The 27,844-nt window shown below is 56.0% G+C and overlaps 4 protein-coding genes across 6 annotated transcripts; 2 read left to right on the top strand and 2 right to left on the bottom strand.

Annotated features, from left to right (window-relative positions):
- Positions 1-77: 77 nt before the first annotated feature.
- Positions 78-8,880, top strand: CYTIP (cytohesin 1 interacting protein). 2 transcript variants are annotated; one of them, XM_040703735.2, is made up of 8 exons: positions 78-289; positions 2,368-2,417; positions 2,742-2,796; positions 4,931-5,033; positions 5,165-5,258; positions 5,568-5,637; positions 7,456-7,522; positions 8,116-8,880. In XM_040703735.2, exons 1-8 carry the CDS (start codon positions 161-163, stop codon positions 8,574-8,576), a joined length of 1,029 nt encoding a protein of 342 aa, XP_040559669.1. In that variant the 5' UTR covers positions 78-160; the 3' UTR covers positions 8,577-8,880. The 2 variants fall into 2 exon arrangements, with proteins under 2 accessions (XP_040559669.1, XP_046799799.1); XM_046943843.1 differs by lacking the exons at positions 2,368-2,417; positions 2,742-2,796.
- Positions 8,881-13,566: 4,686 nt separating this feature from the next.
- On the top strand, positions 13,567-16,748 carry ERMN (ermin). The gene is made up of 3 exons (XM_001235050.7): positions 13,567-13,873; positions 14,202-14,306; positions 15,367-16,748. Exons 1-3 carry the CDS (start codon positions 13,627-13,629, stop codon positions 15,771-15,773), a joined length of 759 nt encoding a protein of 252 aa, XP_001235051.2. The 5' UTR covers positions 13,567-13,626; the 3' UTR covers positions 15,774-16,748.
- Positions 16,749-16,874: 126 nt separating this feature from the next.
- On the bottom strand, positions 16,875-18,191 carry LOC121111250. The gene has a single exon (XM_040703736.1). The coding sequence runs from the start codon at positions 18,189-18,191 to the stop codon at positions 17,247-17,249; it is 945 nt and encodes a 314-aa protein (XP_040559670.1). The 3' UTR covers positions 16,875-17,246.
- Positions 18,192-18,627: 436 nt separating this feature from the next.
- GALNT5 (polypeptide N-acetylgalactosaminyltransferase 5) lies at positions 18,628-27,382 on the bottom strand. 2 transcript variants are annotated; one of them, XM_025152501.3, is made up of 11 exons: positions 27,121-27,382; positions 25,633-26,067; positions 23,779-23,945; positions 23,137-23,256; positions 22,904-23,039; positions 22,201-22,320; positions 21,796-21,913; positions 21,321-21,644; positions 20,021-20,101; positions 19,757-19,915; positions 18,628-18,995 (listed from the first exon to the last, which is right to left on the bottom strand). In XM_025152501.3, exons 2-11 carry the CDS (start codon positions 25,869-25,871, stop codon positions 18,855-18,857), a joined length of 1,605 nt encoding a protein of 534 aa, XP_025008269.1. In that variant the 5' UTR covers positions 25,872-26,067; positions 27,121-27,382; the 3' UTR covers positions 18,628-18,854. The 2 variants fall into 2 exon arrangements, with proteins under 2 accessions (XP_025008269.1, XP_422169.6); XM_422169.8 differs by having other exon boundaries at positions 25,633-27,205.
- Between the last annotated feature and the right edge of the window lie 462 nt (positions 27,383-27,844).

The following is a 27,844-nucleotide window of genomic DNA, read 5'->3' as shown; positions in this document are numbered from 1 at the left end:
AGCCCTGGTGAGCTGCGAGAAGAGATTTATGTAACGTGCACCTAAACCACAAGTCACATGGCCCGCTTTCCGTTTTCATACTTTCTGATTGCTCAGGGAGGAGAGTGCACCCGAACCGCGCCGTGCTTTGCGATGCCGCGCTGAGCGCCCTTCCAGCAGGATGTCCGTGCGGCGGCTCGCCCAGCACGGCCAGCGCTCCGGCACTGGGGATCGGGGTGTGCAGATGGACGGCAGGCGGCTGCAGCAGCTGGTCAGCACGGTGGGGACGCTGCCGAGGAGCCGCAAGCAGGTAGGGCACCTCCAGCCTGCAGGGCGCCGCGGGCAGGGTGTGAGTTCGGGTCGCGGTGGGCTCTTTCCAGCAGCTGTTGTGTGGGAGTGCTGCCAAGGGGAGCTGAGGGAGGAGACCGTCCGGGAGTGCTGGGGGTCAGCAGAGCTCCTGCAGCGGGGATACTGCCCGGGCTGCGCTTCTTCGTCCCAGGTGTGCTGTGAGGCACGGAGGATCATCCCGCTGCCTGGCGTTCCCTTAAACTTGGGTGTGCTTCAGCACGGTGGCCTGGTTGTTCTGCATCCTTGGCAGGAAGCACCTATCGGGGGTTGTTTCCTCCCAAATGTTGGGGTATTTTACTACAACTGTTGTAGCTACTTTGGCTATCCCTGTCGCTGTGCTTTTCATAGAATCAATCACAGAACCACAGCACGGCTGGGCTGGAAGGGACCCCTCGGCCTCAGCCCAAGCCCTGCCATGTGCTGGCTGCCCCCCAGCTCAGACTGCCCAGGACCCATCCACAGCCTGGGGCGCCTTCAGGGATGGGGCACCACAGCTCTGGGCAGCGCCACGGCCTCACCGCCCTCTGAGTAAGGAATTTCTTCCTCATGTCTGACCTAAATCTCCTCTTCTAGTTCAAAAACACTCCCCTTGTCCTGTCACTATCTGCCCAGGTACACAGTCAGTCTCCCTCCTGTTTATAAGCTCCCTTCTCCTGCAGAACAGCAAATGTCTGTTGTTTGCAACAGGAGGCCGACAAAACTGCCTTTTGCTGCCGCTGTAAATTGCCAGCTGAGCAATTGTAGCTCACCTGTTTGTCTTGTGTGAATAAGCCTAAATTGAAAGTGCTTGAAATGCATGATAATCTTGAAGCGTTATCGGAAAACTGGCACGTAATGTCTATGCACTGAAGGCTCTGCTTTGTGCAGCAGCAAAAGCACATTCCTCCCATGCAGTCCTGGGGATGTAAAGGACAGCCAGAAGCAGAGGAGCGCTGGGCACGCTGCCACTGCATTGGTGCAGCCACCACCAGCAGTGATAGAGCAGCACTTGGTGGTCCTGGTGCAGATAAACGAGCAATAATGTCTGTGATGTTTCTGTGTGCGTTAATGAAGAACTCCAAGTGCGTTACTGCATGGCACCCCTTGCTCCTCCCTGCTTCTCTCTCCAGTTAAACACAGGTTCATAAAATGGAAGTTGTGTTGGTGGTTGCACGTTGGCATGGCTTTGCACTATTGAAGCCTCAGATGTTTTACTATATTGACTATACAGTTTAGTGATAATGTAATTCCTTATTTTTGGCTCATGTTTATGGAAAACATTGATGTTTAAGTGCTGATCCTGGCTTTTCTCAGGCCTCTGTAGGCACAAGCCTGCCTTGCCCAAAGCAGGGATGCTGGTTGCCATGGCCATGCATCAGCTTGGAAACACTATTTGGCCGCCACCAGTAGCTACTGAGAGCTGCCTGCAGCTTTGTGGTTTGTGTACGTGTGTGTCTGCTATCTGCCTTTTTTTGATAGGTGTTAACATTATAAATACCTACAGATTTTTTAGGGGAAAGGTGTGAAAGACATAACAGAAGTGTGATTTGGGCACCTTATAGGGGATAGTTACAGTGTTAGTGGAAATGTTGACTGGAAATCCCTGGCCTATACAGCCTTGGAGCCTCCCTGCTTTAGTGCTGAATGCTGAAGTGCAGCGGGAGGTCCTCCTTTGATGCCCTACAGAACGCTCGCTGCAGGAAGGCTGGGACAGCAGAAGGCTGATGGGCAGTGGTGCTTTCACATCAGGACAGGACTGGCAGTGCGGTGCTGTCCCCCAGGGAGAAACATCCCTTGATGTTTTCTGGATGTGAACAACTGGATCGGTATTACCATGTGCTGAGAGCACCCACGATTTTGTTTTGCTCTGTGGTGTTCCTATCTTGGCAGTGCTGAATGTCGTGTTTGAAAGATTTGGAAAAATGCTATTTTTGAGGGGCCGATTTCCAGCCTAACAGCAGCACAGCAGCATTCCTCCAGCAGCAGCTTCCTGCAGGCCGCAGGGAGCCCCGAGGAGCTGTGACCCCACTGACCCTTTTCCTCTCCCCTTTCTGCTTGCAGCTCGCTCTGACCAGATCCAGCTCCCTGGGGGACTGCTCCCGGCCACAGAGGTACGGCGATGCCGCGCCAGCTGTGCTCACACAGTGCAGCCCCGGGTGGGATGGATCACTCACGGGGGAAGCAGGGTGGAGGGGCTCAGGCACGGAGTCATAGAAATATAAGATATCCCACTTGGAGGGGACCCACAAGGAGCAGCGAGCCCCACACAGCCCCCCTTGAGCCCAAAGTCTGAGGTTGGTGTCCCAGTGCTCCCTGAGCTCCGGCAGCTCGGGGCTGTGCCCGCTGCCCTGGGAGCCGTGCTGTGCCCACTGCCCTCTGCGGCACAGCCTGTCCCTGCTGTACAACACGCGTAATTCTGAGCGTTTTTTTTGCAGACACTTCATTTCTATATTCAAAGAAGATAAAGAGACATTTGGGTTTGAAATCCAGGTAAGACTTACGTGACAAATTGATTCATTTAAAGCTAAAATACTGTGCAAAATCTTCAGCGTCACATCCTCCAAACTAGATTAATGCAGGAGGGGGTGGAGAAAGATACCTGTGAGTCCCTTGTGAAGCTGGAGTGCTTAAGAAGTGGTTCAGAAATGGGATGTGCTCCTGAAGAGTTCTGATAGGTCACAGATGAGAGCCTGGTCCCATCACAAGTTTCAGTGCTGACCATAGGAGACACCTCAGATACAAAGCGAGCAATGGGAATGCCTTCTTTCCTCCTTAGGCGACCACGTGTTCAGGGAGTGTCACATGGAAAGGTTTTTATATGAAAGGAGGGAGATCAAAACCCTCTTTTTTTTTTAGAAGGCCCTGTGCCTGCTGTATGAGATGGCATGGCACCGCTGTGCCTGCTGTATGAGATGGCACGGCACCGCTGTGCCTGCTGTATGAGATGGCATGGCACCGCTGTGCCTGCTGTATGAGATGGCATGGCACTGCTGTGCCTGCTGTATGAGATGGCATGGCACCGCTGTGCCCGTGCCATGTGCTGAGGGACGTGATAGCTCTGGTGGAAGGAGTGCTCTGGGGAAAGCCCAGCTTGTTCAGGGCTGATTCTGTGACTAATGGGTGTGTGAGTGCTCAGCTCGGGAACATGTTCAGAGGGCTTTCAGAAGGGAAGATAATTGAGTCAATTATCGGGCTTCTGTATAAATTGCCAGGGCAGATTTTCATTATATGTGACATTCTGATTAAAAATAATTGTTCTTGGCGTGTTTCTTCCTGAACGTACATTCAGTGTGAGCATTTCACTAGAAAGTCCAGGCTGTGAAATGGCAGTGTCTGTTTGGTACCAAGCATAAGCCATTATTTAGCAGTCGCAGTTTCATTATTGCTATAATTTGAACACAGGCAAACCAGAATACGAGGATGTGAAATTCTGGGTCTGCCATCTGCAAGGAGCTCATCAGAGCACGGCGATGGCTGAACGCTGATTCTCTCATGTGCTGCTTGTTCTGGTGCTGGTACAAGCTGCTCGTACTGCTACTTCCCACTCATTAAGTGGATGCTGGTGGTGAGATGTATGCGGGGTGCCTCTGTCTGTGCCTGGATGTTTGCACATCAGCTGCTCTGAGTCACGTCTCTCCCGGCACTGTGGCCACCTAAAGCGCAGTTATCCACCCCAGAGGAATGGCCTGGCCTTCTTCTGTGGTCTATGAAGGGAGGAAGGCATGTGGCGAGGGAATCCCATCCTCCTGGTCAGAAATGGGGCCCTTAGGGCCACCAGTCACTTGTTGGGGACATGTGCCTCTGGGTGGCTCTGGCAGGGAGGCTGAGCTGGTGGACAGACTTCTCAGCTAGGCATGGTGAATCCCATCCTGCTTCTCTGGGCCACTCAAGGTGGTCCAAACAGAAAGACAGGCATGTCCTACTGTCTTGAATATGCAGTGGTATGTCCTTCAGAACCCTCATCACAGAATCACAGAATGGTTGGGTTGGAAGGGACCTCAAGGATCATGAAGCGCCAATCCCCCGCCACAGGCAGGGCCAACAACCTCCATGTTTCATACCAGACCACACTGCCCAGGGCCCATCCAACCTGGCCTTGAACACCTCCAGGGACGGGACATCACATCATGTGGTGTTCTTAGTTTAGCTCAAAGTTTTGCTGATGGTTTTAAGACTGAAATCACCACAACGGTGTGATTTGCCCTAATAAACTCTGAACTCGTGATAGAATTATCTCTGTTCAATGCTGACTGAGGAATTTGGGTATCTACCGTGACATGTAGGTTTGACTGTCGTAGGTTTTCAGGAACTTCATCTTCAGTCTTAAACATCCTCTTGGCAGAGGATGTGGCTGCATACTGATATTTGCATGCAACCCAAAATACACTTCCTGTCATTGCAAGATCTGCTCAGGTCGTATCTCTCAGTTTAGCATTTTTCTAAATGAATGTCAAAGCTGATAACAGGACGATGGATTTTACCAAGAGTTATGGCAATACAACCTGCTCAACACAGCATTTTAAAAAAGTGGTGTGAAATCAAAATAGATGATATGACAGTATTTTAAATATTACTTGTTGTCATGTCTTCAACATCAGCAGCACTTTTTCTTTGCTGTTTACAGACTATTAGATTTCCAAACCAAACCGATTACTCCTTGGAGGCATGCACTTGTGTCTGCAAAATTCAGGAGGAAAGTCCTGCCCACTTTTCTGGCCTTCAGATTGGTAATGACTTGTTTTCTTTCCTACCTGTGGGTGGCCCTAGTTGCTTTTCTCCACATTAGTTTTGTTTTAGAGAATGTGGAAGGGATGCGTATGCTGAAGATGCTCATTGCAGCCTCTGCTTATCTCTACAGGTGATATTCTTGCCAATGTCAATGGAGTGAACACTGATGGTTTTAGTCACAAGCAGATTGTAGACTTGATAAAGTCTTCAGGGAACTATTTAAGGTAGGCATCTGCCCTCTACAGCACTTTGAGTCTGACACTGTCCTACTGGAAGCCATCAAACCTTCTTGTGCTAAGCAGCAGTGCTGCACTCTCACAGACACACAGTGCTGTGATGTGCATCTCTTGCCCACGCTGTGACTTTGCTCATCCCATAGCAGCTGCTGAATCCATCTGTTGAGGGGAGGTGATGGCACATCAGGACACCCTCTGTCCCGTGTGCATCCTCTCCGTGAGGACCCCAATGCACCATGCGCTGCTGTGGAGCCACCACTCCCCTGTGCTGGTACCCAAAGCCCCTCTTCTTTCCAGGCTGGAGACTGTCAACGGGGCTCTGTTCCTGAGGAAGATGGAGCTGGAGACCAAGCTGCAGCTGCTGAAGGTAACGCGGTGAACCACTGTGCTGCTGTCAAACGCAGAGTGCTGCTGTGGGTCCACTGTTTGTGGGGGTGGCCACGGGGTGCGGCGGCAGCCGGGAGGCTGTGTGTCCCCAGTGCTGGTGCTGCCAGTCCCAGTGCCTCCCTGGGGGATGCTGCAGGGGCCGGGTGCCACTGCTGTGCGTGGGGATGATGTCAGCACCACCTCACTGAGCGCACGGCGGCATCACTCCGGCTGCAGCACCAGCCTGCACGTGAGGCTGTCCTGCCACAGCCGCGGGTCCCTGGCTCCCCATCACATCCCAGGGACCCACATGTCTCCAGCTCTGGGGCTGCAAAGGGTCTTTTCTGAAAGCATCCAAGTGCTCGTCCTGCGAGGGGTGCTGAGCTTCTCAGATTCTTCCCTGGCCTGATTTAGGGAAGAAAAAATGTTGGCCACATGTCATAGGCTTGTTTTTCATTTGGTCAAATGATGAAAAAATAATCAAAAAAAAAATCATTTTGATAATTTTGACCTCCTCTTAAGACAACTTTGGCCTCTTTTTAAACTTGGTCAGACTGAGAATTGACGAGTGCTGTAAATGAACAGTAAGTTGAGCCAGCATTTGGAGAATGTCAAAGCATGACGTGCAGACACTTTGGAGTACTCTTTACCCGATAGAAAGTTTTTCCTTATGGCAGCAGTGAGCCAAGGCCCTCCCTGCAGGAATGGGGAACTTCAAACTGGATACTGATCTGGCTAGAATAAACCTCATGATAAATGTTAAGGCTCGCCAGACCGTTGCAGCAGGGATGGGATTTGCCATCTGTGTGCATCTGGGGACAACACCTGTGTGAGCAGCACTGAGTGGCTGCCCCTCCCAGTATGGTTCGGAGAACTCAGGAAGACAGAAGCTGCTGTGAAACACTCAGCTTTCATGTTCAGATAGCAGTGGTTTCCCAAAAGTGCTAAGCCCCTGCGAGGAGAGCTTTCACTGCTGTGTGAGGTTGGGTGTGGGCCTGGCCCTGTGTGTCGGCACTCCTGTCCGGTGTGTGGCCCAGGGCTGTGCCCAGCATCAGTGCCGCGTCACCACGCCATGCCGCTGAGCACCAGGCAGGCTGCCAGTGAGGTCTGATGGGATGGCAGAAACCACCCTGCCAGGTGGCTGTGCTTTTGGCTGGGGATGAGGGATGGAGAACAGCCTGAGGGCCAAGGGCTGCTGCCGTGCTGGTGCCTTACCCCGGAGCTGTGGTGTTTTGATTGGTGTTGCTGGAATGTGGAACAGAGAAAAATGTGCAAGGAACAGCAATATTGTTCACGCAAGCTTTGCCCGCGCGCTTTGCATGGGTAGCTGTGTGCCTTGCTGGGCTGCCCAGCCGTGTGCAGGTTGCCAAGGAAGCGTGTGGTGCAGCTGACCCCGCAGGCACTCAACTTGGCTGCTTCTGAACCAGTGCAGCAGTTATTTGTTAGATTCATGGCTGACCCGCAACGGTGGAAATAGCATAATGCTGCTCGCTGGTAGGATGGGACGTCAGCACGTGAATGCTGCAGAGTGGCTCAGTGAAAGGCCTCCTGATTACTTGCTGCCTGCATTCCACATTTCAGCCTTCTGCTCTTGCACATCTCACGCAGGCAGTGCCTCAGCCAAAGCACTTTGCTCAGGGAAGTTGTGCAGCTTGCTGGAGGAGGCTTGCTGAGCCCCAGGAAAGCTGTGTTGTGCAAAAAGAGGGCACACCTCCGCATCCTGTAGGCAAAGAGTGCTCTCTGAGAACCTGCTTTATTTGAAGTGTTTTGGAACTTTGTGAAAGTGTGAATGACAGTCAGCTCTTTTAATCCTTCGCAGCAAACTCTGCAGCAGAAGTGGGTGGAGTTGCGCTCCCTGCACTTACAGGAACAGCGTTTGCTGCATGGTGAGTCTTTGTTTCTGGGTGGGAAACCGCAGTGCTGCCAAGACCTCTGGGGGAAGCTGGGGCTGAGCAGCACCGGGCACTCCTCTAACCTGGTTTCCATCTGCTTTCTTTTTTTCCACCTTAATGAGGGCATGGTCTGACCCCTGGGGAAGTTTTCTATCAGTGTCTGATGAATTTGGGTGCTAGGCTGACGCGTGAGTTCTAGGAGAGGAGTTCACGTGGGTTGGAAAGCTTCTTTTCTATTCTGTTTTTTAAAGTGGACTTAAAAGTAAACCAAGCCCTCCTCTCCTTATGGGCTGCCTCGGGAGAAACCTTGCTGCATTCTGGGGCAAGGCAGCAGTAGAGTCCCATGTAGCTGGAAACATGGGTGAGATGTGCTGAGTGAGACATTGCTCAGCCCCACGGTGGGGTGGAAGGGCAGGAGGCCGGGCCAGGACGAAGGCCCAGCTGGTGGCTTTGGCTGAGAGGAGAAAGGAGCCAGGCTGACCTCCCTGCAGCAGACCTAGGCAGCTCTGCGGAGTCGCAGGCTGTGTCTGCTTGCAGGAGCTCACTGATGCTGTTGAATAATGCTCCTCCTTGACCTCTGCTTCCAGGGGAAGTGAACGACAACGCTCTGCTGGAGCTGGAAGAGGCCAACTTATTTGGGGACTGCACGCCAGGACCGCTCTCTCCGACCAAGACCCGCTTCTCCAGTGAGAGCAGCTCGCGGAGCCGCCTGAGCTCCATGACCCTGGACAGCGAGGACAGCTTCTACCAGAGCGGTGCCTTCGACGACTCCGCGGCAGAGAGCCTGAGCCGCCAGTCCAGCATGGACGACGACTGCTTCCTTCCCAGGGACGGCGACGGCACGGCCGGGAGGTGCTCCCTGCGCAGGCACCGCAGCATCAGCCTGGCCAGCAGCGGCTCCATGTCCCCGCTGTGGGAGAGTGGCGGCAGCTCCAGCAGCTTCGGGACGCTCCCGAGGAAGAGCAGGAGATCGAGCGTCCGAAAGCAGCTCCTGAAATTCATCCCGGGCCTTCACCGGGCGCTGGAGGAGGAGGAAAGCCGGGTGTGACACTGCGGTCCCAGGGGCCGGTGGAGCAGCTGCGTTTGTTCCCTACCTGCACGGCCTTACAGCAGGACTGATGGTATTTAAAATGCTCTGGTTTATTAATTATTTTAATTTTTAATTGGAGTGAATAGTGGACTTCTCCATTAACATAAAAAATGGCTAGCTCCAAGAGGTGAAGAACTTTGAAGAACTCCCTCGGCATATTTAGTGTTAATGACGGGTTTTAATCGAGTGCAAATTTTCTATTTATTTTCTGTTACCAAAGTCAGTCTTCAGAGACCTTCAATAAAGCAAGAGCTTCTACTAAGCTGGTGACCGGGACCACTAGGAGCAGGGCAGAGCCCAGACCTCACGAGGGGGTAGGTCCCAGAGGTGATGGTGGGACAGTGGTGCTGCCCTGGGACACAGCTCAGCTGAACCTCCCTTACTGCAGGAAATGTGCAGCACAAATGTCCCGGGTCATGCAGCAGAGCCCTGTGCCCAGTCTGTGCTGCAGAACTGCACGCTGGTGATGGAGGAGAGCTGCTGTGCTTCTGGCTTGTGCAGGACAGAAGGCGTTGGTGCTGATACAAGAGGGATGTGCTGGGGTGGGGTGCGTGGTGGTGAGTGCGGAGCGAGTCTGGTGGAGAGCAGCAGCAGTGCTGGGCAGAGGTCCCTTCCAACATAACCCGTTCCATGGTTCTATCATCTATGAGTTTGTGAGGGAGGAAAACAGGCTGGTGGCAATGCCGAGATACTGAAGGGAGAATCCCAGTGGAGTGGGGGCCATGGGAGTGGGGTACTCTATGCCTCATGTCGTGATACATCTTGGCAGCACAGCAATTTGGGCCCTGCTGAAGCCATGGGACTTTCTTGTGCCATTCCTACCGGGCTTGCTAGAAGAGCATTTTTTATGCTGTGTCAGCCTAGTGACAGGTCATTTCCGTGCTAGGTGTCATCACCATCACCCCCTGAGGTTGCTGTGGTCACATTGGCTTACTGGAATTTCAGCAGGTTGGAGAAAATGCTCATCAGCATGCCATGGTCTGACCGCACCATTCAGGCTCGTTGAGCTCTTAACTCTGCATGGTGCAGAGGCAGATGTTCACCATGAGGATGAGTGGGGATGGCTGTGCTGTGGTGCAGCCAACCCCTGGCCAGGGCTCCTCATGGCTCTCCTCATTGGAGCTCCTTTCTAGACACAGAACTTCCAACCTGTGGTTTGTTGTCCCGAGGTGCAGCTTCCCTTTGCCAACAAAGGTGTTTGAAAGAATGAAGAGAAGGAGAGGCCATTCCCAAGTGGACATTGATGGCAGATATAGAGCTGCCCGAGCGACTGCAGCCATGGGCAGTGTGGCCAGGCAATCCGATTGAATTAATGCCCAGAAGAGATCCCATGTTTAAAAAGGGACATTACACTCAGTCATGGTTGTGCAGTGTAGAGAGGCAAATATCCCCATTGTGTACCTCCTGCCAAGTGACATGGCTGACCTACTGGTGGAAAGATGTCTGACTTGGCTGATTTGTTTGCTTATCCTTACTAAATGATGCCTGGGGAAACCATATCTTCAGAATACCTTTCAAGTCCATCTCAGTGTTCAGATTAAGCACCAGAAATACGTAGACTGCAAATGGGCTAAGAGCCCTCCTTTGTGCATCATTTTATGAAGAAACAGACTGAGAATTTCTCAGGTGCCTTCATTTCCACTTATAAGTAAATATATGGTTTATTTTTCTGGGCTTCCAGGAAAACAGGGGCATCTCTGCCTCTGCAGCTCCCCAGAAACATGCTTTGCATTGCCATCACATGCTCCTTGGTGCAGCTGCTTTGTGCAGGCTGCAGGCGCTGGGGAGGGCAGTTGCACTGCTGCACGTCCTGCTCCTTCTTTTGTGTAAAAGGTGTTCAAAATGCGATGTGAGCTTTGCTCCTGGGGCTGCATCTTGGTGGGAATTAATACAGGTTTATGGTCCCCAGCAGTGACTCCTGGTGCAGGAGGGTAAGTCACTGTGCTGGGTGATGTGTTCCTGCTGGTAGCGTGGAGGGGCCCAGTGTGCCCGTGCACCCAACTGGCCTAAGAAAGGCCTTAAAAAGACTGTCAGGGAGGTGATGCTGTTCCTGCAGTGGTGAGAGAGTGCTCTGGTTGCTACAGCACAGTGTGTGACCACAGCGCGGGGTTCTGGCAGCCAGGAGCTGCACAACGCATCAAAAACAGGATGTGGGCGATCACAGCTCTGCAGCGGGCTGGGGGCCGCTCGGGGGGGGGGAGGAGCACGGGCAAAGTGCGAGGAGCCGAGGGGATGAGGGCTGTTCTGAGCGGCACCGCTCCGTGCGAGCAGCAGCAGGCAGCTCTCGGGGCAGCCCGAGGTGTCCGAGGAGAATCACAGAACCGCAGACCATCTCGAGTCGGAAGGGACCTACAAGGAAGCTATCGAGTCCAACCCCTGGCCCCACGTTGGACCACTGAAAACCGAAATGCTATGGCTGAGAGTGGTGTTCCAATGCTCCCTGAGCTCCGGCTGCGCTGGGCTGTGCTCAGTGCCATGCGGAGCTGCGCCATGCCCACTGCCCTCTGGGGGAGAACCATACAACCATAGCCCGGTTGGCTCGGAAGGGACCCCAGAGCCCCCCAGCCCCTCCCCTGCTGCAGGCTGGTTGTTGCCAGCGCCTCAGGGCCCAGGTGGGACACCTGGCCTTGGGTGGGGTTTGTGCTTGGCTCTCTTTGGCTGTACTTTCTGTACCTGAAGTTGTTTTTTCCCCAAAGCCATGAGATGTGTTCTGGCTTCTGCGGGGATTATAGTGGAAAACCATTCTGGCTTCAAGGGTGCATTACCCTGCACATGCTCTCCCTTTGCAGACTGGATACCGGCCCTCAAGCCATGGGCATAAATGAGGTTTCTGCACTTCCCTGTCTCAGCCTTGGGTTTCTGCCTGCCCCTGGTTCTCTTCTGCTTGGAGGCAGCTCTCATTTCAGTGGCTGATCTCTGCCTGTGTTTCAGGGCTGACAGTGCTGCTTCTGCCTTCGGTGTGTGCTTCTATAATTGGTGATGGGTGGATGGTTGGACTGGGTGATCCTGTGGGTCTTTTCCAACCTTGGTGATTCTATGATTCTATGATTCTGCCCAGGTGAGATCTGCTTTCACACAGTATTTCTGTTCTGTGCAGCTGCTTCAGAGGCTTCTGTGCAAAGCAGCTGGAGGCAGCCAGCTCTCATGGCACTGAGGGGGTTACGGAGTGCAGTGAGCAGTGAGCACACCCTGCACATCCACAGAGCTGTGGATTGCCTTTGGTCAGTAATATTCCATTCCAGTCGCAGTTCAGGTGAGGCAGTCCTGGAACTTTGTGCCTACTGCACAGCCCCTTTATATCCACCGTTGTGCAGCTCTGTGCCTTTCAGACCCGGCAGCATTAAGTTCCAACAGCAGCCAAGGAGTGCCCTGGAACAAGGGCAGGAGCAGCGCTGCCTTGCCCTGGCCCGAGGCTGCAGCACCCACTACAGCTGAGCTGTGTGATTGGAGCAGAAACGGGGCGGCAGGCGATGAGCTGTGGGGAGCACAAGGAGCCCTGCGAACACCTCGTGGAACGGCTGCTCAGTACTACCGAGATGCACTGGGGTTGCTGTGGCTCTAATGAGGCTTTCCTATGTTTCACTTCGTGCTGTGTGCACTCACAGTGCTACCCGCGAAATTTGACGGGAGGGACTTCTGGAATGGAAACTTTCCGCTTCAAAGGTCACTCGGAAAGGGGTTCGGAAGAGATTCATACAAATAATTCCTTGACCACGAGGTGCTAACTGGGGATGGTGCCGCTGGGTGAGGGCGGCGTGTGCCACCAATAGATGGCACCAGGCTGTGTCTCAGTGCTTCTACAGCTCCACACAGCCCACAGGGAAGGCGGGCGCTGGGGAGACGCGGGCAGGACCTGTCCCCAGCCCCTCCACTCCAGTGAACCCTGGCCACCAGGGGGAAGCCCAGGGGACAGGACCTGGCCAACAGGGAGCGGCATTCAAAGGACCTTTGGATTAATCTGTGGTTACGCCAATGGCTCAGAAGAACAGAAATAACGTCTCCGCTCTGCAGCCTGTGACGCACACCTCCTGGTGGCACCCCCAGCAGTTTCCCACCATCTGCACCCGTTTGTCTTGGACTCATTTTTCCAACAAAAGAGCAATGTTTGGAATCAATCGCACCAACCCCACTTCCAGCGCAATTGGAAGTTGTTGAGTTAAAGATGCAAACTCACGGCTGAACTAAAACAGTCCCAGGGCTTTGGCTCTGCTTTTAATCGAGGTCTGACCTCAACAAGAGGATTTCCAAATCCCGGAGCCCAAAGATGTCAGAAATGTTGCATTGTATGAACACAAAAAAAGTCGTTCAGAGCAGGAGATTACGTCCTTATGTAAACCTGGCTCTGGTCGGCAGGGCAGGGTTCAGCTGCGGTCAGGAAAGGGCCGGCACTGCTCGCGCGGCTCTCATGCCGTCTGGCTGGAAGGTCCGGCCGGCAGCTCCTATGTGTGCATTTGTCTCACACCTTCCCCTTTTGTATTCCTTCAGGGAGCATTTCTGCAGCCCAAAGGTGCCTTTCCATGGAGTGGCCGCTGGGCATCCCGTGGGATGCGGTGTGGTTTCTGCGCCCTCGCACCGCGCTGACGGTACCGACGTGGCCCCGGCGCACCGGGGCTGCACGGGGCAGAGCTGGGGCCGCGCTAAGCCGGTTATGGGGCTGCGACGGGGCGGTCACCCACTGCGGATTACGGGGCGAGAACAGTCGGTGCTCCTGCTGCAGGGGAAGGCACAAAGGGCCATTGTGCGGGAAGACAAAATCTCTGTGTGTGACCGCGGCTGACACGTTAGAGCCCCGCTCTGCGCGCCAGCACAAAAGCCGCCTTGCTTCATATTGTTTGTTTATGTAAATAGCGGTGGGCATTTAACTGTGCGGCCGGGGCAGCCCGCGTGGTGGCTGAGACGCTGATTGGGCCCCGCGGTGCCACGGCCAAACCCCGCCGCCCGCGCTGTCACCGCCGGGGCTGAGCAGGGCCGGCTGCCCGCACACGCGGCCCACCGCCGGGCGCTCAGCATGAGCGAGAACGTGCCCATGGTGCCCGGCGTGCCCGCGTGCAACGGCAGCGCGGCCCCCGAGGAGGGCCTGCCGCTGGCCGACGGCGTCACCAATGGCATCGGTAGGGCCGTGGGGACGGTGCCCTGCATGGAGGCAGCTGCGCAGCCCGGCACTCCGCTGGCAAAAGGAAACGTGGAGGAAAGCGGGAACTCGCTGGCAGAGGACACAGCGCATGGGGACTGTGATGGAGAGGAGCAATGCGGAGGTAATGTGCGGGGCCGCCTTTTATTGAGTATTTGGGCAGAAAAGTTCCTATTTGATGTGCAGCCTTACGAGCGGCGGGATGTGTTAATGTGCGCCGCTCAGAGCTCCTGAGCTGCAGCTGTGGGTAACAGTGACTGGGAGTAACGGAGTGTTAGTGACACATCTGAGCTGGCGGTTACAAAGGGTGGATTGGAATGTATGTGACCAAAGAAAAGAGCAATTTCTTTGCTCCGCTCTAAAATTCTGCTGCCAATCTACAGCGATTAAAACCTAATTACTGTCACTAAGTGTTCCGCGAGTCCAATTTTTGTCCTTTGTATTTCCCAAAGAAAAGCAACAGGAGAACATTGTGGCACTGCAGCAGGGAGCAGCTGAGCCCCAGGATACGACTGAGCCCCAGGACATGGGAGCCTGCAGGCAGGAGCTGGAGGAAGGTAATGCAGAGTGCTGTCCTGAACATGGCAGCAAGCGGCCTCCCAGGCAATGTTACACAGTTTTATCACTTCCAAATTCAGCCAAAATCTTGTGTTGCATTGCAGAGGAGAGAGATGCATTCCTGCCCGTAGCTGCGTGTCCTCACAACCCAGACCCTTTTCCTCCCCAGTTAATGAGGGCTCTAGTGTAATGTCCCAGTGCTGACCATTCATGTGGACACTCCTGGGCTCCTCAGGGGGACTAGGGGTGGCTGGGGTGAGGGCTGCTGGCTCCTGGAACGGCTGCTGCCATCCACATGGTTGCTGCCTCCACCCGCGTGCCCAGCAGGCTGCCGTGAGCTGCTGGTTCCTATATGTCAGCTGCCACATCAATACTGAGACTCTCGTCAGAGAGGAGCACATGAGCAGCTCAGGGTGGTTGTCGCAGAGCTGAGCCATGTGAATGCAGATATAGGAGATGTATGGCCGTGCCTTATGAGTAGAAACTGGTGTTCCTTTCACTAAGAAAGTAAAAAAAATATATGAACATTTGTCCTGAGCAAAATAATACTGAACGGCTTTGAGATGAATCAGGATGGAGGCTTTCCCTCTCCTCACCAACATCCCCACTCTAACTGTGCTGCTTTGCAAGTGCACAATAAAATCTATTAAACGATCCTGCGTGGCCCCCTCACCTCAGCCACGAGCACTTCATCTCCAAATTGCAGGCAGCTTTTTAGTACCTGACCAATTTAGTCTAATTACTACTCAGAACCCCACAGGCAGACACTGAATAGAGTGTTTGTTGTGGCACTGGAGCAGAGATGTGCCAAGCAGGACAATACCAAACGCTTTCCAAGTGGGGACGTGCGTTTGCCCACGTTCTGGGTGGGCTGCACGTCCCTGGGCAGAGGGTCTGCGCCCCACGGGCTGCAGCTATGGCACTGTTGTGCGCTGGGCTGTGTCTGCAATGCGTGTGGGCACGGTGGGTGCAGCCCGGGGGTGTCACACCTCATCCTGGGGGTGTCACTCCTCATCCCCCCGGGTGGGACGGGGCTCACCGTGCTGCTCTGTGCCGCAGGGCAGCGGGCGCCGGGCACAGCGGGCAGTCCTGCTGGGGAGGCGGCGGTGACCCCCACGGGCAGCACCGAGCGGAGAGGGAATGATGCCGAGGAGGAGGAAGAGGAAGAGGAAGAGGAAGAGGAGGACGAGGAGGACACCGAGGAGGACGAGGTGCAGGTGATAGAGGTGCCGAAGGGGAGCGGTGCGGTCCCCCAGCAGCAGGAGGGCGGCACAGAGCTGTTCCCCCCCGGCAGCCCCACCTGCAACGCGCCGGCAGAGAGGGCCGGGGAGCAGCCAGGGCTGGGGAAGAAGAACGACATCTCCAGGCACAGCTATTCCCGGTACAACACCATCTCCTACCGGAAGATCAGGAAAGGAAACACCAAACAAAGGATCGATGAATTTGAATCCATGATGCACTTATAAACCGAGGTGGGGAATCGCTTAATGGGCCCGAGAGCTCGCGCTGGTTCTGGCTTTGTTTGTCTCCCAAGACACGGCCTTCACACGGCACGGATCCACCCTTGCTTCCTTTTTGTATGTGATTCCCTAACTACCTTCCCCTTGACAGCAGGTGGGGCATCCACGGGACGGGGGAGCGAGCGGTTTGCTGAAGGTGTAACGTCAATTCACTCCAAGTCCACCTGCTTCTTTTCTCTCCGTTTTTCATACCCACGCTCACACAGCAGCATGCCCTGAGCACACTGCAGTCCCGGCTTGTGCTGCTGGGGTGACCGGGGCTGCGCAGCCCAACCTCACTGAGCACAGCCCAACCTCACTGAGCACAGCCCAACCTCACTGAGCACAGCCCAACCTCACTGAGCACAGCCCAACGCAGCCCCATGCAGCTCTAGGATCAGCCCAGCGCAGCCTCCCAGCACCACAGCTGTGTTCTCCACGTGCTGCCACTTTGCACTGTGGCTGCATTTCATGTGATTCTTCTCAAATTTCAAACTATGTTTAGATGCAAAATTTTATATTATTATTATTATTGTTATTTTTGAGAGTAGGCGGATTTCAGGGATAATTTTTTTTGCCACCTGAACACAGCCTTTTCCCCTTCTCCATTTTAAAGCTCTCTTGTATAACCTCAGTGCTGTGGATGCGGTCTGTTCCAAACTGTTTTATGGAAAGCTCTGCCTTGAGTTGGGACTGACCGAGCTTTGCATCCCACAAAGGACTGGGGGTGTTCAGGGAAAGGAGAGGCGGTCTGAGCAGGGTTGGGCTGCGACTCCCACCCCAGCACTCCCCTTCATCCATCACTGCTATTTTAATTCTCAGATTTACATTATTTCCAGCAGCACTGAGTATTGCTTTCACTTTTTTTTGTTCCACAGAAAGGCAATTATTTATTGGCAACGTCAAAATAATAAATGGCAATTCTGTATTGTACAAACAAAACACAGCCCTCATTGTACCATTCAGAATTGTTTATTTGCTCTTTGGTTTGCAATAACCTCAGAGGTTGGTTGTATGCCCCATAGTGCCAGTCTGTTCCCCGCCGCCTGGCGCTCCCCCGGCCCCACTCAGCACTTCCCGGCAGGCTGCTGGCACCTCCTGCTCCCCCTGCTCCTTGCCAGGCACCGGAGGGGCTGCACCGTGGGCAGCCTCCCCCACAGTGCAGGTCTCCTCCGTTTATCACCTGCCTGTACCGTGTTGCAGTGCTTGCCTTGCATTCTCAGGGCTGTGCACAGGAGAGGTGCTCTGTGGGAAGGCCCTGCAGAGGATCAGGATGGGCTGGTCGCTGGGCTGAGGGCAATGGGGTGAAGTTCAATGAGACCAAGTGCCGGGTCCTGCACTTCAGCTACACCAACCCCATGCAGCGCTATGGGCGTGGGGCGGTGGCTGGGAGGCTGTGTGGGGGAAAAGGATCTGCGGGGGTTTGCGGGCGGCTGCTGATCAGCAGTGTGCCCAGGTGGCCAAGAAGGCCAACAGCATCCTGGTTGTGTCGGCAGCAGCGCAGCCAGCAGAGCAGGAGGTGATCGTCCCTCTGTACTCAGCTCTGGTAAGGCTGCACCTCAGTGCTGTGGTCAGTTTCGGGCCCTTCTCTACCAGAAAGACACTGAGGGCCTGGAGTGTGCCCAGAGAAAAGGCGCAGAGCTGCGCAGGGTCTGAGCTCAGTCCTATGGAGAGTGGCTGAGGGAGCTGGGATGGTTTGGCGTGGAGGAGGCTCAGGGGAGCCCTTATGGCTCTGTACAGCTCCTGAGAGGAGGTTGTGGCAAGGTGGGGGCTGGCCTCTGCTCCATGTAACAACAAAAGGGTGAGAGCTGATGGCCTCACGTTGTGCCAGGGGAGGGGCAGGTTGGGCGTTAGGAAACATTTCTTCTCCCGTGCCAGGCAAGCACCGGCGCAGCTGCCCAGGGAGGTGGTAGAGTCACCAGCCCTGGGGGTGTTCAGGGGCTGTGGGGATGTGGCCCTGAGGGATGTGGTCAGGGCTGAGGTTGGGCTCAGTAGTCCTACAGGTCTTTTCCAACCTTCAGAGTAGCTATGCTGGTAGAATAATTCTATGACATTTGGGACAGACAGCACGGTGGGAATGCGGGGCAGCTCCAGGGGGTCAGGACCGGAGGCCCAGCCTCGTTCTGAAAGTAATTCATCTGTGTTGTCACTGTGCTGGGTTAGGAGCCGTGTGGCTGCGCCGGCAACCATGCTCCCCTGTGCGTCACCAGCAGTCCCTGAGGCTGCGCTCGGGTCTGAGCCAAAGACACCAGCACTGCAGCGAGCACTGACACAGGCACAGGGGGATAAACCCACAAGGACAACGCTGGGGATGGGATGTGACCATGACATGGGAACGCGCGCTGACTGTTCAGTGACAAATGACTGAATGTCAGCAAACAGCATTTAATGAAATTCATGCTCCTGATACAACATGACTGCACAAACAACATCTGTGCAATTTTTCTGATAGTGACTGCAGGCGAGCAGCACTAAAGGGGGGAGATAAAATCAGGAAGACATATGGAGCAGGAGCCAATTGTGGAAGTCTGTTAGGGCAGTCAATGGTGTGGCAGACGCACGCTGTCAAGTGCTGTCAGCACTGATCCTCAGTCTGAAGGGTAACATTATGCTCTGCCTCTTGAAGTCAGAGGAGAGGTGGGAGCCGCTCTGTACCAGCCTGTAAATGCTGGACAGCCACGTGCAGCCGCAGCGTCACAGCCACACCACAGCGCCCACAGCCACCCCACGGTGCCCTGCTGGCTGCACACAGAGCAGGGAGCCCAGAGGTACTCCTGTCAGCATGTGCTGCTTCTGGTGATGTTACAGGAGGACAGAGGACTTCAGAAAATATTTCTCTTTAATAACACAGAAAACAATGTGGGTTTTTGCCTCACAGCTGAAGGCAAACCACATTTCCAATGTCCTTACAGGGGCTGTGCTGCGCTGGGTGCTCCGAGCTCTTGCTATGCTGGTTCGATTCCTGCTTGGAAGGGAACTCCCAGCTCTGCTGGCCATCTTGACTTCTAGTCACTGCTGCTGGATGTCTTGCAGTGGCCCAGTGCTCCATCACGCCACATGGTAGCTGCCAAACCTCCACTGCTGGTAGCGGTCGGTGGTGGTGCATGCGCCCAGCCGCAGGGCCAGCAGCACGGGGTGCACGAGCAGGCAGGCGGGTGGATGCTGGTGCTGCACCATGAGGTGCTCAGCCTGGGGAGAGGTGATCCGATGGGTTCACATCTGCACATCTTTGCCCACATAACCCCCATGCCAGAGAGGCTCTGCCCCAGGGCTGCCCCTATTGGAGTGTTCTGTGCCCGGCCTGCAGTGCTTTGCACACACACACACACACACACACACACACACACACGGTAACACTGAAGGGGAACAGTCCTGAAAGGACACATGGATTTCTGTCTGGGCAAAAACTGGATTTTTTGTTTGTTTGTGGTAAATGCAGCTTACACCACTGATGTGACACAGCCACTGCGGCAGCAGAAGGTAAAGCACTGCACATGCCATGCTACCCTTCTCCCCATAATGCATGGAAGTATTACTGCTTTGGGCCGAAGAGGAATGGGATCTTTGCTATAGGATGAGGTGCTAAGTCACAGCTCCTGTTGTTCTTTCCTAAATTAGGAGTGTTGCCAAGGATGCCAGTTCCTCAGAGCAAAGCCCTGCAGAGGGCTGGCACAGGCACTGCAGTACAGGTCATAAAGTTAAGTACCCATTCTCTTCCTTTTCAAAACTCTTTTCATTAAAAAGACCACTCTGTGAATGGAACACCACTGGATACCAATACCAGTGTAAGTGCTACCCATCACCTGGTGTGCCACCGGGGCTTCTGGCAGTCACCACGCTGCAGATGGTGCAGCACAGCCCTGCCACGGGGCTTCCCTCCTGCTCTGGACACACAGTGAGTGGCCAGGCAGCCGGGATGGGAGTTGTGGGGGGGTTGGGATGCCACTCACCAGCTCAGGGCGTGCTGCCATGGAGCTGTGCCTCCAGGCCAGGCCGCTCTCCCAGCCCTCACATGGCCGCAGTCCCGGCGCTCCCGCAGCACCCACGGGCACCACGCACAGCTCTCCGTGCTGCAGCAGCCGCAGCCAGGTGTAGTTGAAGTGCTGCGCCTGTGGGAGGGATGGGTGATGGGGGCCCTCTGCCAGGACCCCGGGAGCCACTCCCACAGGGGCACACGCTACAGATGGCACTACATGCTCCATGCGGCACCTTACCTTGTTGTTAACATCACACGCCTGCAGAGCCAGAGTGGTGTTCTGTGCAGCAATGCAGCGCGCCGTGGCTACGTTCACAAGCTGGAAAACAGCACCAACATGCACCCTGAGATGTCAGCTATCACAAAGAGCAAACGCTGTCCCTGTGCCAGCACTGATTAACACTGCCCACTTAGTAGCAGAGCCACCACATCATGCTCCTCGGTGTGTGTGTCAGTGCACACTGGCTCTGCTACACATTTCTCTGGCAGGAGAAACCCGAACCCAGCCCCTTCCGGAAGCACTCAAAGCAGGACAAGATGAGCTCTTTTCAGTGCACAGCATTGGGTCAGACTGCTGAAAGCAGCTCCAAGCTCTGCCCATGGCCTGGAGCTCTGCGGCTGAGAGCACTGCACCGCAGGGATGGCAGCAGCCACGGCTGCAGGTGCTGTCACCAAACCTCAGACCCCGCAGGGCCGGGCCCTCCTGTTTTTAATTCCTTGCAAATGCAGTTCCTTTCCTTCTTTCAGAATGGCTGAAGAATTTCCAAATTAATCCTGGGGAATAAGCAGGCTGTTCAGCTCCCAAGTAAATTTGGTTAGGGTTCAGCACAGCTGGAATTTGCAGAGCTTGCTGAAAAGCAGATTTTCTGCCCTATTAAATTTTGAGAATGAAGATGAAAGAGCAATTCAGGTGGCCTGAATCGGGACAAAGCACGGCGGCACCACGGACACTTTCACAGGCACAGAACTGAGAAGCGGAGGTTGCGGTTCGGTTGAAACAAAGGTCCCTGTGTACGGCCTCACTGCTCTGCACTGGATTTACGTGGGGCTTTACTGCTCAGCTTGAAGCAGAAGACCTAAAAAGTGAACGCTTTGCAGACATTTCATTTTAGCCACGTTCTCGGGGCTACTGCTGCTAAGCCCGGCTCACCGTGGAGCTCCTGGGCCCGCACTCAGACACACAGGGCAGGCGGTGAGCCCTCCAGGTTGCACTGCTGGCGTCACTGTAACTCATCTCACAAAGCAGGCACTTCCCTGATGTGACTGCAATCACGGACTGCAAGCAGCGGAGCGCGTTTGCTCGGCGGAATAGTTGAGCAGAGCGGCGACGTGCTGCACCCTGCTGGTGGGCATGGAGTGCAATGGCACAGCACTGCACGGCTCTTCTGTCCAACTGCCCCTCGGAAATGGTGACTTTTGGCTCTTCATAAAAATTCGGACCTGATGAAGTTTATAGAAACTACCGAGATGACCCCGTGCCTCTAATCCAAGCCAGCGAGACCCGGTTTAAATGGGGAAGAGCATCACTCGGTACGTACCAGCCCGCTGGCCTTCACCAGGGGAGCTGCCAGGTCTGGGTACACGTTCTCCAGGTACCAGCGGAAGCTCCGGCACTGCAGCCTCTCCCGCAGCGCCTTTTGCTGGCTCAGGTCGCCCAGCTCCGCGCGCCGCTGCAGCAGGTGGTAGGCATGGCCGTAGAACAGCTCCTTGTAGTCGTCCAGCCAGACCTCAGCCACGCGCGCCAGGTTCCTCTCCACCGTTCTCACCCGATCCTTCGGGAACGAGTAGGGGTTGTCGTTCCTGAAGATGTGCCCGACTCTGGAGCACGGGACGATCTCGATCTCTCCTCCGCACATCCAGACCTGAGGAGCAGAGGATGCTCGGGCAGGAACACCGCGCTCTGGCTTCGTGCAATGTAGAACAGAAGTGGGGAGGGGACCGGCGGGGCTGGTGGCTGTGCCTGCAGGAGTGCCCAGAGCAGGCATGCGGAACGGGCTGCCAAAAGCGACCTACCTTGAATGAAAGCTCCATGTTTTCACCTCCCCAGACATCCAGTCCTGAGTCATACGTTCCCAGCTCAAAGAAGTACTTCTTCTCAATGGAGAACAAGCCCCCTGCCATTACCGGGCACCTGCAACAGGCAGCAACGTGCAGGTCAGGCGGTCAGAATGCACCCATCTCCTTCACCTTCACCAAGGGGTCACCCAGAAACAGGGCTGTGAGGTGCCTGGGGACTGTGTGGGTTTGCGCTTACAGCACAGACCCTGGGACCCATCCTTTTGGTGCCAACTGATAAAGGTAACATTAAAAACAGCATTTGGTGGCTGGGGCTTTGTCACGTGTCACAGCACCAGCACAGAGTGAGCTGCTAACTGCAAACAGGTGGGCTCCCAAAGCTCTAAGATTCGCTGTTTGTACCTTATTATATCAGTTTCCTTGAGTTTGTTTTTCTCAATGACTTCTTGTGGGATCTGCTTCCATCCAAAATTCATCGGCCAAGTAAAAATCCCACGCTGAAAGTTATCCACAGTCATGTAGCTGAACAGGGCAGAGATGGAGATGACGAATTCTGAGTCACATTCCTGATTGAAATGTCACCCTTAATGAACAAAGAAGAACGTCTGTACCTAATTAAAACAAGATTCTAACAAATTTCATCAGGAATTCTCTTCATCTACAACGGCAGAACCATTACGGTTGGAGAAGACCTCTAGGATTCCCCAGCCCACCCCCCGATGCCCACTGCCCACGTCCCTCAGTGCCACATCCCCACGGCTCTGGGACACCCCCAGGGACAGTGACCCCCTCCTCCCCCCAGGCAGCTGTGCCACTGCCCGGCCACTCCTCTTGGGAAGAAATTGCTCCTAACACCCAGTCTGACCCTCCCTTGGCGCAATGTGAGGCCATCACCTCTTGTCCTGAAATTCATGAAAAGGCAAAGAGGTGTGTGTGATAAAGGAGCAGCCAAGACTGCTGCTGCTAATTTCTGGTGTAGGCCCCCTGTGGGGCCCATGGGAGGCCAGGCAGAGGGTTAGGATGCACAGCTTCTTGTTACTGGCATTCTGACGGACAGAGTGAGGCCTTTCCCAGTGCTACAGCAGGATGGCCCGAGCCGTGTTACCTCATGTCCTTGTCGCTGATCACCTCGATGACAGGACAGGCCACCCTGGCACGGCGCAGGCGGACGCGCTCCAGCAGTGGCTCCAGCCAGCCCACGTTGCACTCCACGTGTGAGTCCAGGAAGGTCAGCACGGTGCCTATGGGCAGGAGTTGTGGCACGGTTGGGTGTGTGCCGGCAGCCCCTGGCCGTGCTCAGCCACACAGGGAGCTCTGAATACCCCGGTTCTGTCTCACCTCTGGCCACCTGTGCGCCCGCCAGCCGGGCCCGAATGAGACCATGCCTTTCTCTGAGGTGCAGGACTTTCACCTTCGGGAACTGCGACATGTATGCATCCAGCTTCTCCTTGAGGTAGTCTGAGGGAGAAGGGCAGAGCGAGGCTGACAGACCCATCCCGCACCTATTGCCAGGTGTGAGAAGTGATGGGCAGAGCATTCCTGGAAGTTCTCCGGGACTCACAGGTGTCTGCAGGTCTGGGGCACAAGCTGGGGTAGCTCATCACTCCAGCTGGGTATACAGCCATCACCCCAGCTGGGCATACAGCCCTCGGCCAAAGACTCCACAATGTAGCTTTCATGGACTCATAGAATCGTTTGAGTTGGAAGGGACCTTTAAAGGCCCTCTGCTCCAACAATGAAGAGGGACACTGAAAAGACATCATTTAAAATCTTGAAGGGTCAAAGCCAGCGGAGAGCCAAAGTACAGCAAAGCACAGGTTGGAATCATCTGTGTGTCTGTGCCACACGTGTGGAGTCACCGTGTGTGCACTGTAATACATCACGAGAAGAAAATGTAATTTTTCTAGTATTCAGAAGGACAAATGGTATTTTGGCCTCGAGCTGTCTCAGCTTAACCAAGGCAGAAGTGGCTTCACTCACCTTTAGTGCTGAAGTCGTCCACCAAGATGAGCTCCTGGAGCAGATGTGGGGGGGAGCGGCTGAGCACGCTGTGCACCGAGCGCAGCAGTGTGGACCACACCTCATCCACGAAGCACATGATGATGGTGGTGGTCGGCAGGTCGTTGTGAACCTGCTGCTCCAAGCACCTGCATGGAGGGCAGTGATGGGTTTGTCACTGCTGATCCACAGCCAAAGGTAACTCACCATGTTCTGCGAGTTGGGGCTCCCTTTCTTTGCTAACTATATAGAATATACATACATAAATGCATGCATTCTACATAGAATAATATGCATGCTTGTATATAGCTAATGCTAAGCAGAAGTCAAATTCTTTTGAAATTGCACCCCTAGACAGGCCTCTAAAGAAAAGCAGCCTGCAGCCTTTACATTCTGCTGATGTACCCTCGAAGTCAGGAAGGTGTATGCTCTGACACTGCTGGAGTTGCTTTGGAGATTGCTCTCCCAGGTCTCCTGCCCATGGCCTGGCAGCAGCCTGGCACTGCCACCCTGACCCGCATGGTGCTCAGCCCTGCCATGCACTGACATGCAGCGTACAGCCTTTGTTTTGGCCAGGAAATCTGGGTTCCTACCTAATCCTGGGCAAACTGCAGCAGGGGCTGCAGCAGTAATGTGGGAGGAACTGGGGCACGTGTGGACCCGCCTCTGTTTGGCCAAGGCGTTGTTATCCGGACAGCCAGGCATTATCCCGGATACCCAACAGCTGTGGCTTCCTTCTCAGCAGGACTCCTGATTGACCAGAGGTTGGCAGTGCTCCTGCATGTCTGTTCTGCACTGCAGCTCCCAGCACTCAGCCCTCAGCTCTGGTTTTGCTGCAGGCAGTTCTCGCTCTGTGTGCAGGTGGCTTCTGTATGTGACACCTCTGCTCACTGGGAAGCTGCCATGGCTGCCTCCCTCCTCCCCTGCCCTGTTCCTCCCTGCAAGGACCTCCAAAGGCTCCCAGAGCAACATGGGAAAGCACGTGCATTGATGGGGACAGGGCACAGCACAGACTCCTGTGGCAGAGACAGGAGGATTTGTGCACCAGAGGTCTCCCACCTGCCCAGAGTGCCATTCACAGAACTAGCAGTACATTTCATGGGGAGCTATAGAACCACAGAACCATTAAGGCTGGAAAAGACCTCTAGAATCCCCATGCCCAATCCCAGCCCAGCCCAGCTCACCCACGCCCATGCCCACTGCCTACATCCCTCAGTGCCACATCCCCGGAGCTCTGGGACACCCCCAGGGATGGTGCCCCCCCACTCCCTGGGCAGCTGTGCCAGTGCCCGACTGCTCTTTGGAGAAGAAATTGTCCCTAGTACCCAACCTGACACTCCATGGTGCAATGTGAGGCCATCGCCTCTCGTCCCATTGTGAATTATTTGCTTTCTAATCACCACTCTGCCCACAGGTCCCAGGCTCACAGATCTGACACCTTGTGACAATAATGGTGGGAAAAGGAGTGAACCTGGGATGTCCCCATCACCATATTGGTCACAGCCATGTCCTTGTGTTGGCACACAGCAGGTGGCTTTGGCTGGATTGCCAGCTACTCTCCAGGTGGGTGCCAGCCCCCAGTCTCACGGGCAGGGAAGGCTCTTGCTGCCCAGGCACACTGGCAGTGCGTGAAACCAAATGCATGAGCACTGACACCAAATAGCACTGAATGGTGCCACACCTGATATGATACACCTGATACAGCTGATACGTACCAAGCTATGTGCCCTCACCTCTCTGGTCAGCAGGTACAGCCAGTTAAGCCAAGCTAGAAGTTCCCCCAGCCTCACTGTTACCAGCATCACTCACCCAGCAGTGCAATGAAGCAGGGCTTACCCAGCAGGCCTGGTGTCTGCTATGGCTCGGTCCACAGGGATCATATCGCTGAGGAAGACGTTAAAGTTTCCTTCTTTCCATCGACTTTTGGCTTCCTCTTGTTTGTCATCGGGGACCGCCACCGGATGCCCAAACTGCCCGGGTGCCTGGGGGTCTCTGGGTGCCAGCGTGACATCCATGGCCAGGACCCGGTGCGTGCCGATGGCTGCTGCCTCCTGCCCACCCAGCTCGGGGGCCATCCCTGGTCCTGCTGCTGCTGCCCTGGGGGTGCCATGGCCTGGGGTGCGAGGTGCTGCAGTGCTCCTGGTGGTGCGTGTGGCAGAGGTGCCATTGCTCCCTGGTACTTGGTGCGGTTCTTGGCTCCTGGTGAAGTTTCCCCCAGAGTCGAAGCCGAGGTTGGGTGCTGCAGAGTTGCTGAGGTTGACCCCCTCTTTGCTAATAAGGATGAAGCGCTCAGGAGGAGACACTGCGTTCTCTTCCCCTCTGCTCTCCCCACGCCCCGCTGCCCGTGCCGTCGGGGCGGCGCCCCCCGGGTGCGGGCTGCCGTGGGTGCCGTGCACGGGTCCCTCCGTCCCGTTTCGCTTTGCAGGGGACGGGGCTTTGCGGGACGGAGCGCTGCCTCCCGCCCTGCCCGGTGCCCCCGGCTCCCCGTCCCCGCGAGCGGTCCGATCCGCCGCCGCGTCCCCCGCCCGTGCCGGGGCCGCGCTGACCGCCGGTGCCACGTTGTGCGGGACGGACACCCGCGCGACCGTTCCCCCCGGGCGCGCTCCTCCGCTCGGGGCGGTCGATGCCGGGGGGCTCCGCTCCCCGCCCGGACCCCGCTCCCCCGCTGCCGTCGTCGGCGCGCTCTCCCCGTCCGCGCCCCCGCGCGGCCCCGCGGCCGCCGCCAGCCCCGCCGCAGTGGCCCTGGGGGGGCCGTGGTCCCGGCGGCTGCCGCCCTCCGGCTCCGGGGGGGCTCTCCAGGGTCGGCCCCGCTCCCGCCGCCCCCGTCCCGCCGCCGCCCGCGCGGCGCTGTCGCCGAAGGAGAGCCGGAGCGCGGCCATGTCAAAGAGCAGCCAGATGACAGAGGCCACGAAAACGAACGCCAGCGCCCGGCCGCTGCCGCGGAACAGCTTCCGCAGCCCGTTCATCCTCCCCGCGAGCCCCCCGGGCGAGTCCGGGCCGCCTTGCCTGGGGGTGGGCGGCGCAGTCCCCTTCCCTGCCTGGCTCAGCGCAACGCGCGGGGAGCCTCAGCCCCGGCCCCGGCCGCCCGCCGTTCCCTGCCTGCGTGGCAGCCCCCCCCGCCGCCCGCCGGCCCCCGGGCCCGTGGCATCGCGCTCCGCTCGCCCGTCCGCTGTGCGCAGCCCGAGGGGAAAGGGGGGAAGGGGGCGGCGGGACAATGTTCCCCTTCTCCCCACCCCGCCCAGCCTCGCGCTGTAACCCAACACCTCCGCACAGAAGGAAACTATTGCCGCTCATTACCCGGCCAACTCTCTGCTGGACTCTTACCTTCCGCGCCGTCCCGGCTCCTAACTGCGTTCGCAGAACTTTTTCGGACGTGTTGCTACGCTTGGTGCCACCGCAACGCTCCCTCGCTGCCTTAGCAGCGCCCTACAGCGTTAACTCCTCGTTAGCTCCACAGCCGGGAGCGCGTGTGCTCGGCACTGCCCGCGGGCAGTCGCACGGCACCACCCGGACCGCCGCCGGCTCATTTACTCGACAGCACAGAACGCCGCACCGGTGCTGCGGACAACGCGGCCGGAGCGGGGCTGAGAGGCGGTGACGTGGCACGGCACAGCACGGCACGGCCCGGCGGGGCTCCGAGCGCTGCGCACCGGGAGCTGCGGCTGCTGCGTGAGCCGCGCTGCTCCCCACCTGCGCCCCTTATGGAGCGCGCAGAGCTGTGCGGGATGGTGAAGGAACGCGGCCCGGCGTAGTGCGTGGCGATGAGCGGGAGCGCGAGTATGGGTGAAGAGGAAAAAGCTGGAGACGGTAGTTTGCAGCTCTCGAAATCCGGCATGGATGACCTTAAAGCCAAGGCGCAGCATCCCAGATGCCAAAACGACAGATCTTTCCAAGCCCGGGCTGCAACCCACTGCAGCGCATGTATGAATATTGAAAGGTCAATAAGCAAGTGGCACAACACTGCGTTCACACTTAAGAAAAAGCAGCAGGTTCTGAGCCTGGCCCTGCTCGTGCTGCGGGCTGTGAGCACACCTTCCTGGCAGAGATG

Source organism: Gallus gallus, chromosome 7 (assembly GCF_016699485.2).
Source record: "Gallus gallus isolate bGalGal1 chromosome 7, bGalGal1.mat.broiler.GRCg7b, whole genome shotgun sequence".
Lineage (NCBI taxonomy): Eukaryota > Metazoa > Chordata > Aves > Galliformes > Phasianidae > Gallus > Gallus gallus.
Note: the sequence above shows the minus strand (reverse complement) of the source record. Positions and strands in the feature narration are given on the sequence as shown.

Excerpts from the sequence above, each read along its gene's own strand:
- CYTIP (XM_040703735.2), top strand. The coding sequence starts at position 161 with ATGTCCGTGCGGCGGCTCGCCCAGCACGGCCAGCGCTCCGGCACTGGG. Across the intron at positions 290-2,367 it reads TGCCGAGGAGCCGCAAGCAG|CTCGCTCTGACCAGATCCAG; the intron begins GTAGGGCACCTC and ends TTCTGCTTGCAG. Across the intron at positions 2,418-2,741 it reads GACTGCTCCCGGCCACAGAG|ACACTTCATTTCTATATTCA; the intron begins GTACGGCGATGC and ends TTTTTTTTGCAG.
- ERMN (XM_001235050.7), top strand. The coding sequence starts at position 13,627 with ATGAGCGAGAACGTGCCCATGGTGCCCGGCGTGCCCGCGTGCAACGGC. Across the intron at positions 13,874-14,201 it reads TGGAGAGGAGCAATGCGGAG|AAAAGCAACAGGAGAACATT; the intron begins GTAATGTGCGGG and ends TATTTCCCAAAG. Across the intron at positions 14,307-15,366 it reads CAGGCAGGAGCTGGAGGAAG|GGCAGCGGGCGCCGGGCACA; the intron begins GTAATGCAGAGT and ends TCTGTGCCGCAG.
- LOC121111250 (XM_040703736.1), bottom strand. The coding sequence starts at position 18,191 with ATGCTGTTTGCTGACATTCAGTCATTTGTCACTGAACAGTCAGCGCGC.
- GALNT5 (XM_422169.8), bottom strand. The coding sequence starts at position 26,762 with ATGAACGGGCTGCGGAAGCTGTTCCGCGGCAGCGGCCGGGCGCTGGCG. Across the intron at positions 23,040-23,136 it reads GGGCGCACAGGTGGCCAGAG|GCACCGTGCTGACCTTCCTG; the intron begins GTGAGACAGAAC and ends TCCTGCCCATAG. Across the intron at positions 20,102-21,320 it reads TGGTGAAGGCCAGCGGGCTG|CTTGTGAACGTAGCCACGGC; the intron begins GTACGTACCGAG and ends GCTGTTTTCCAG.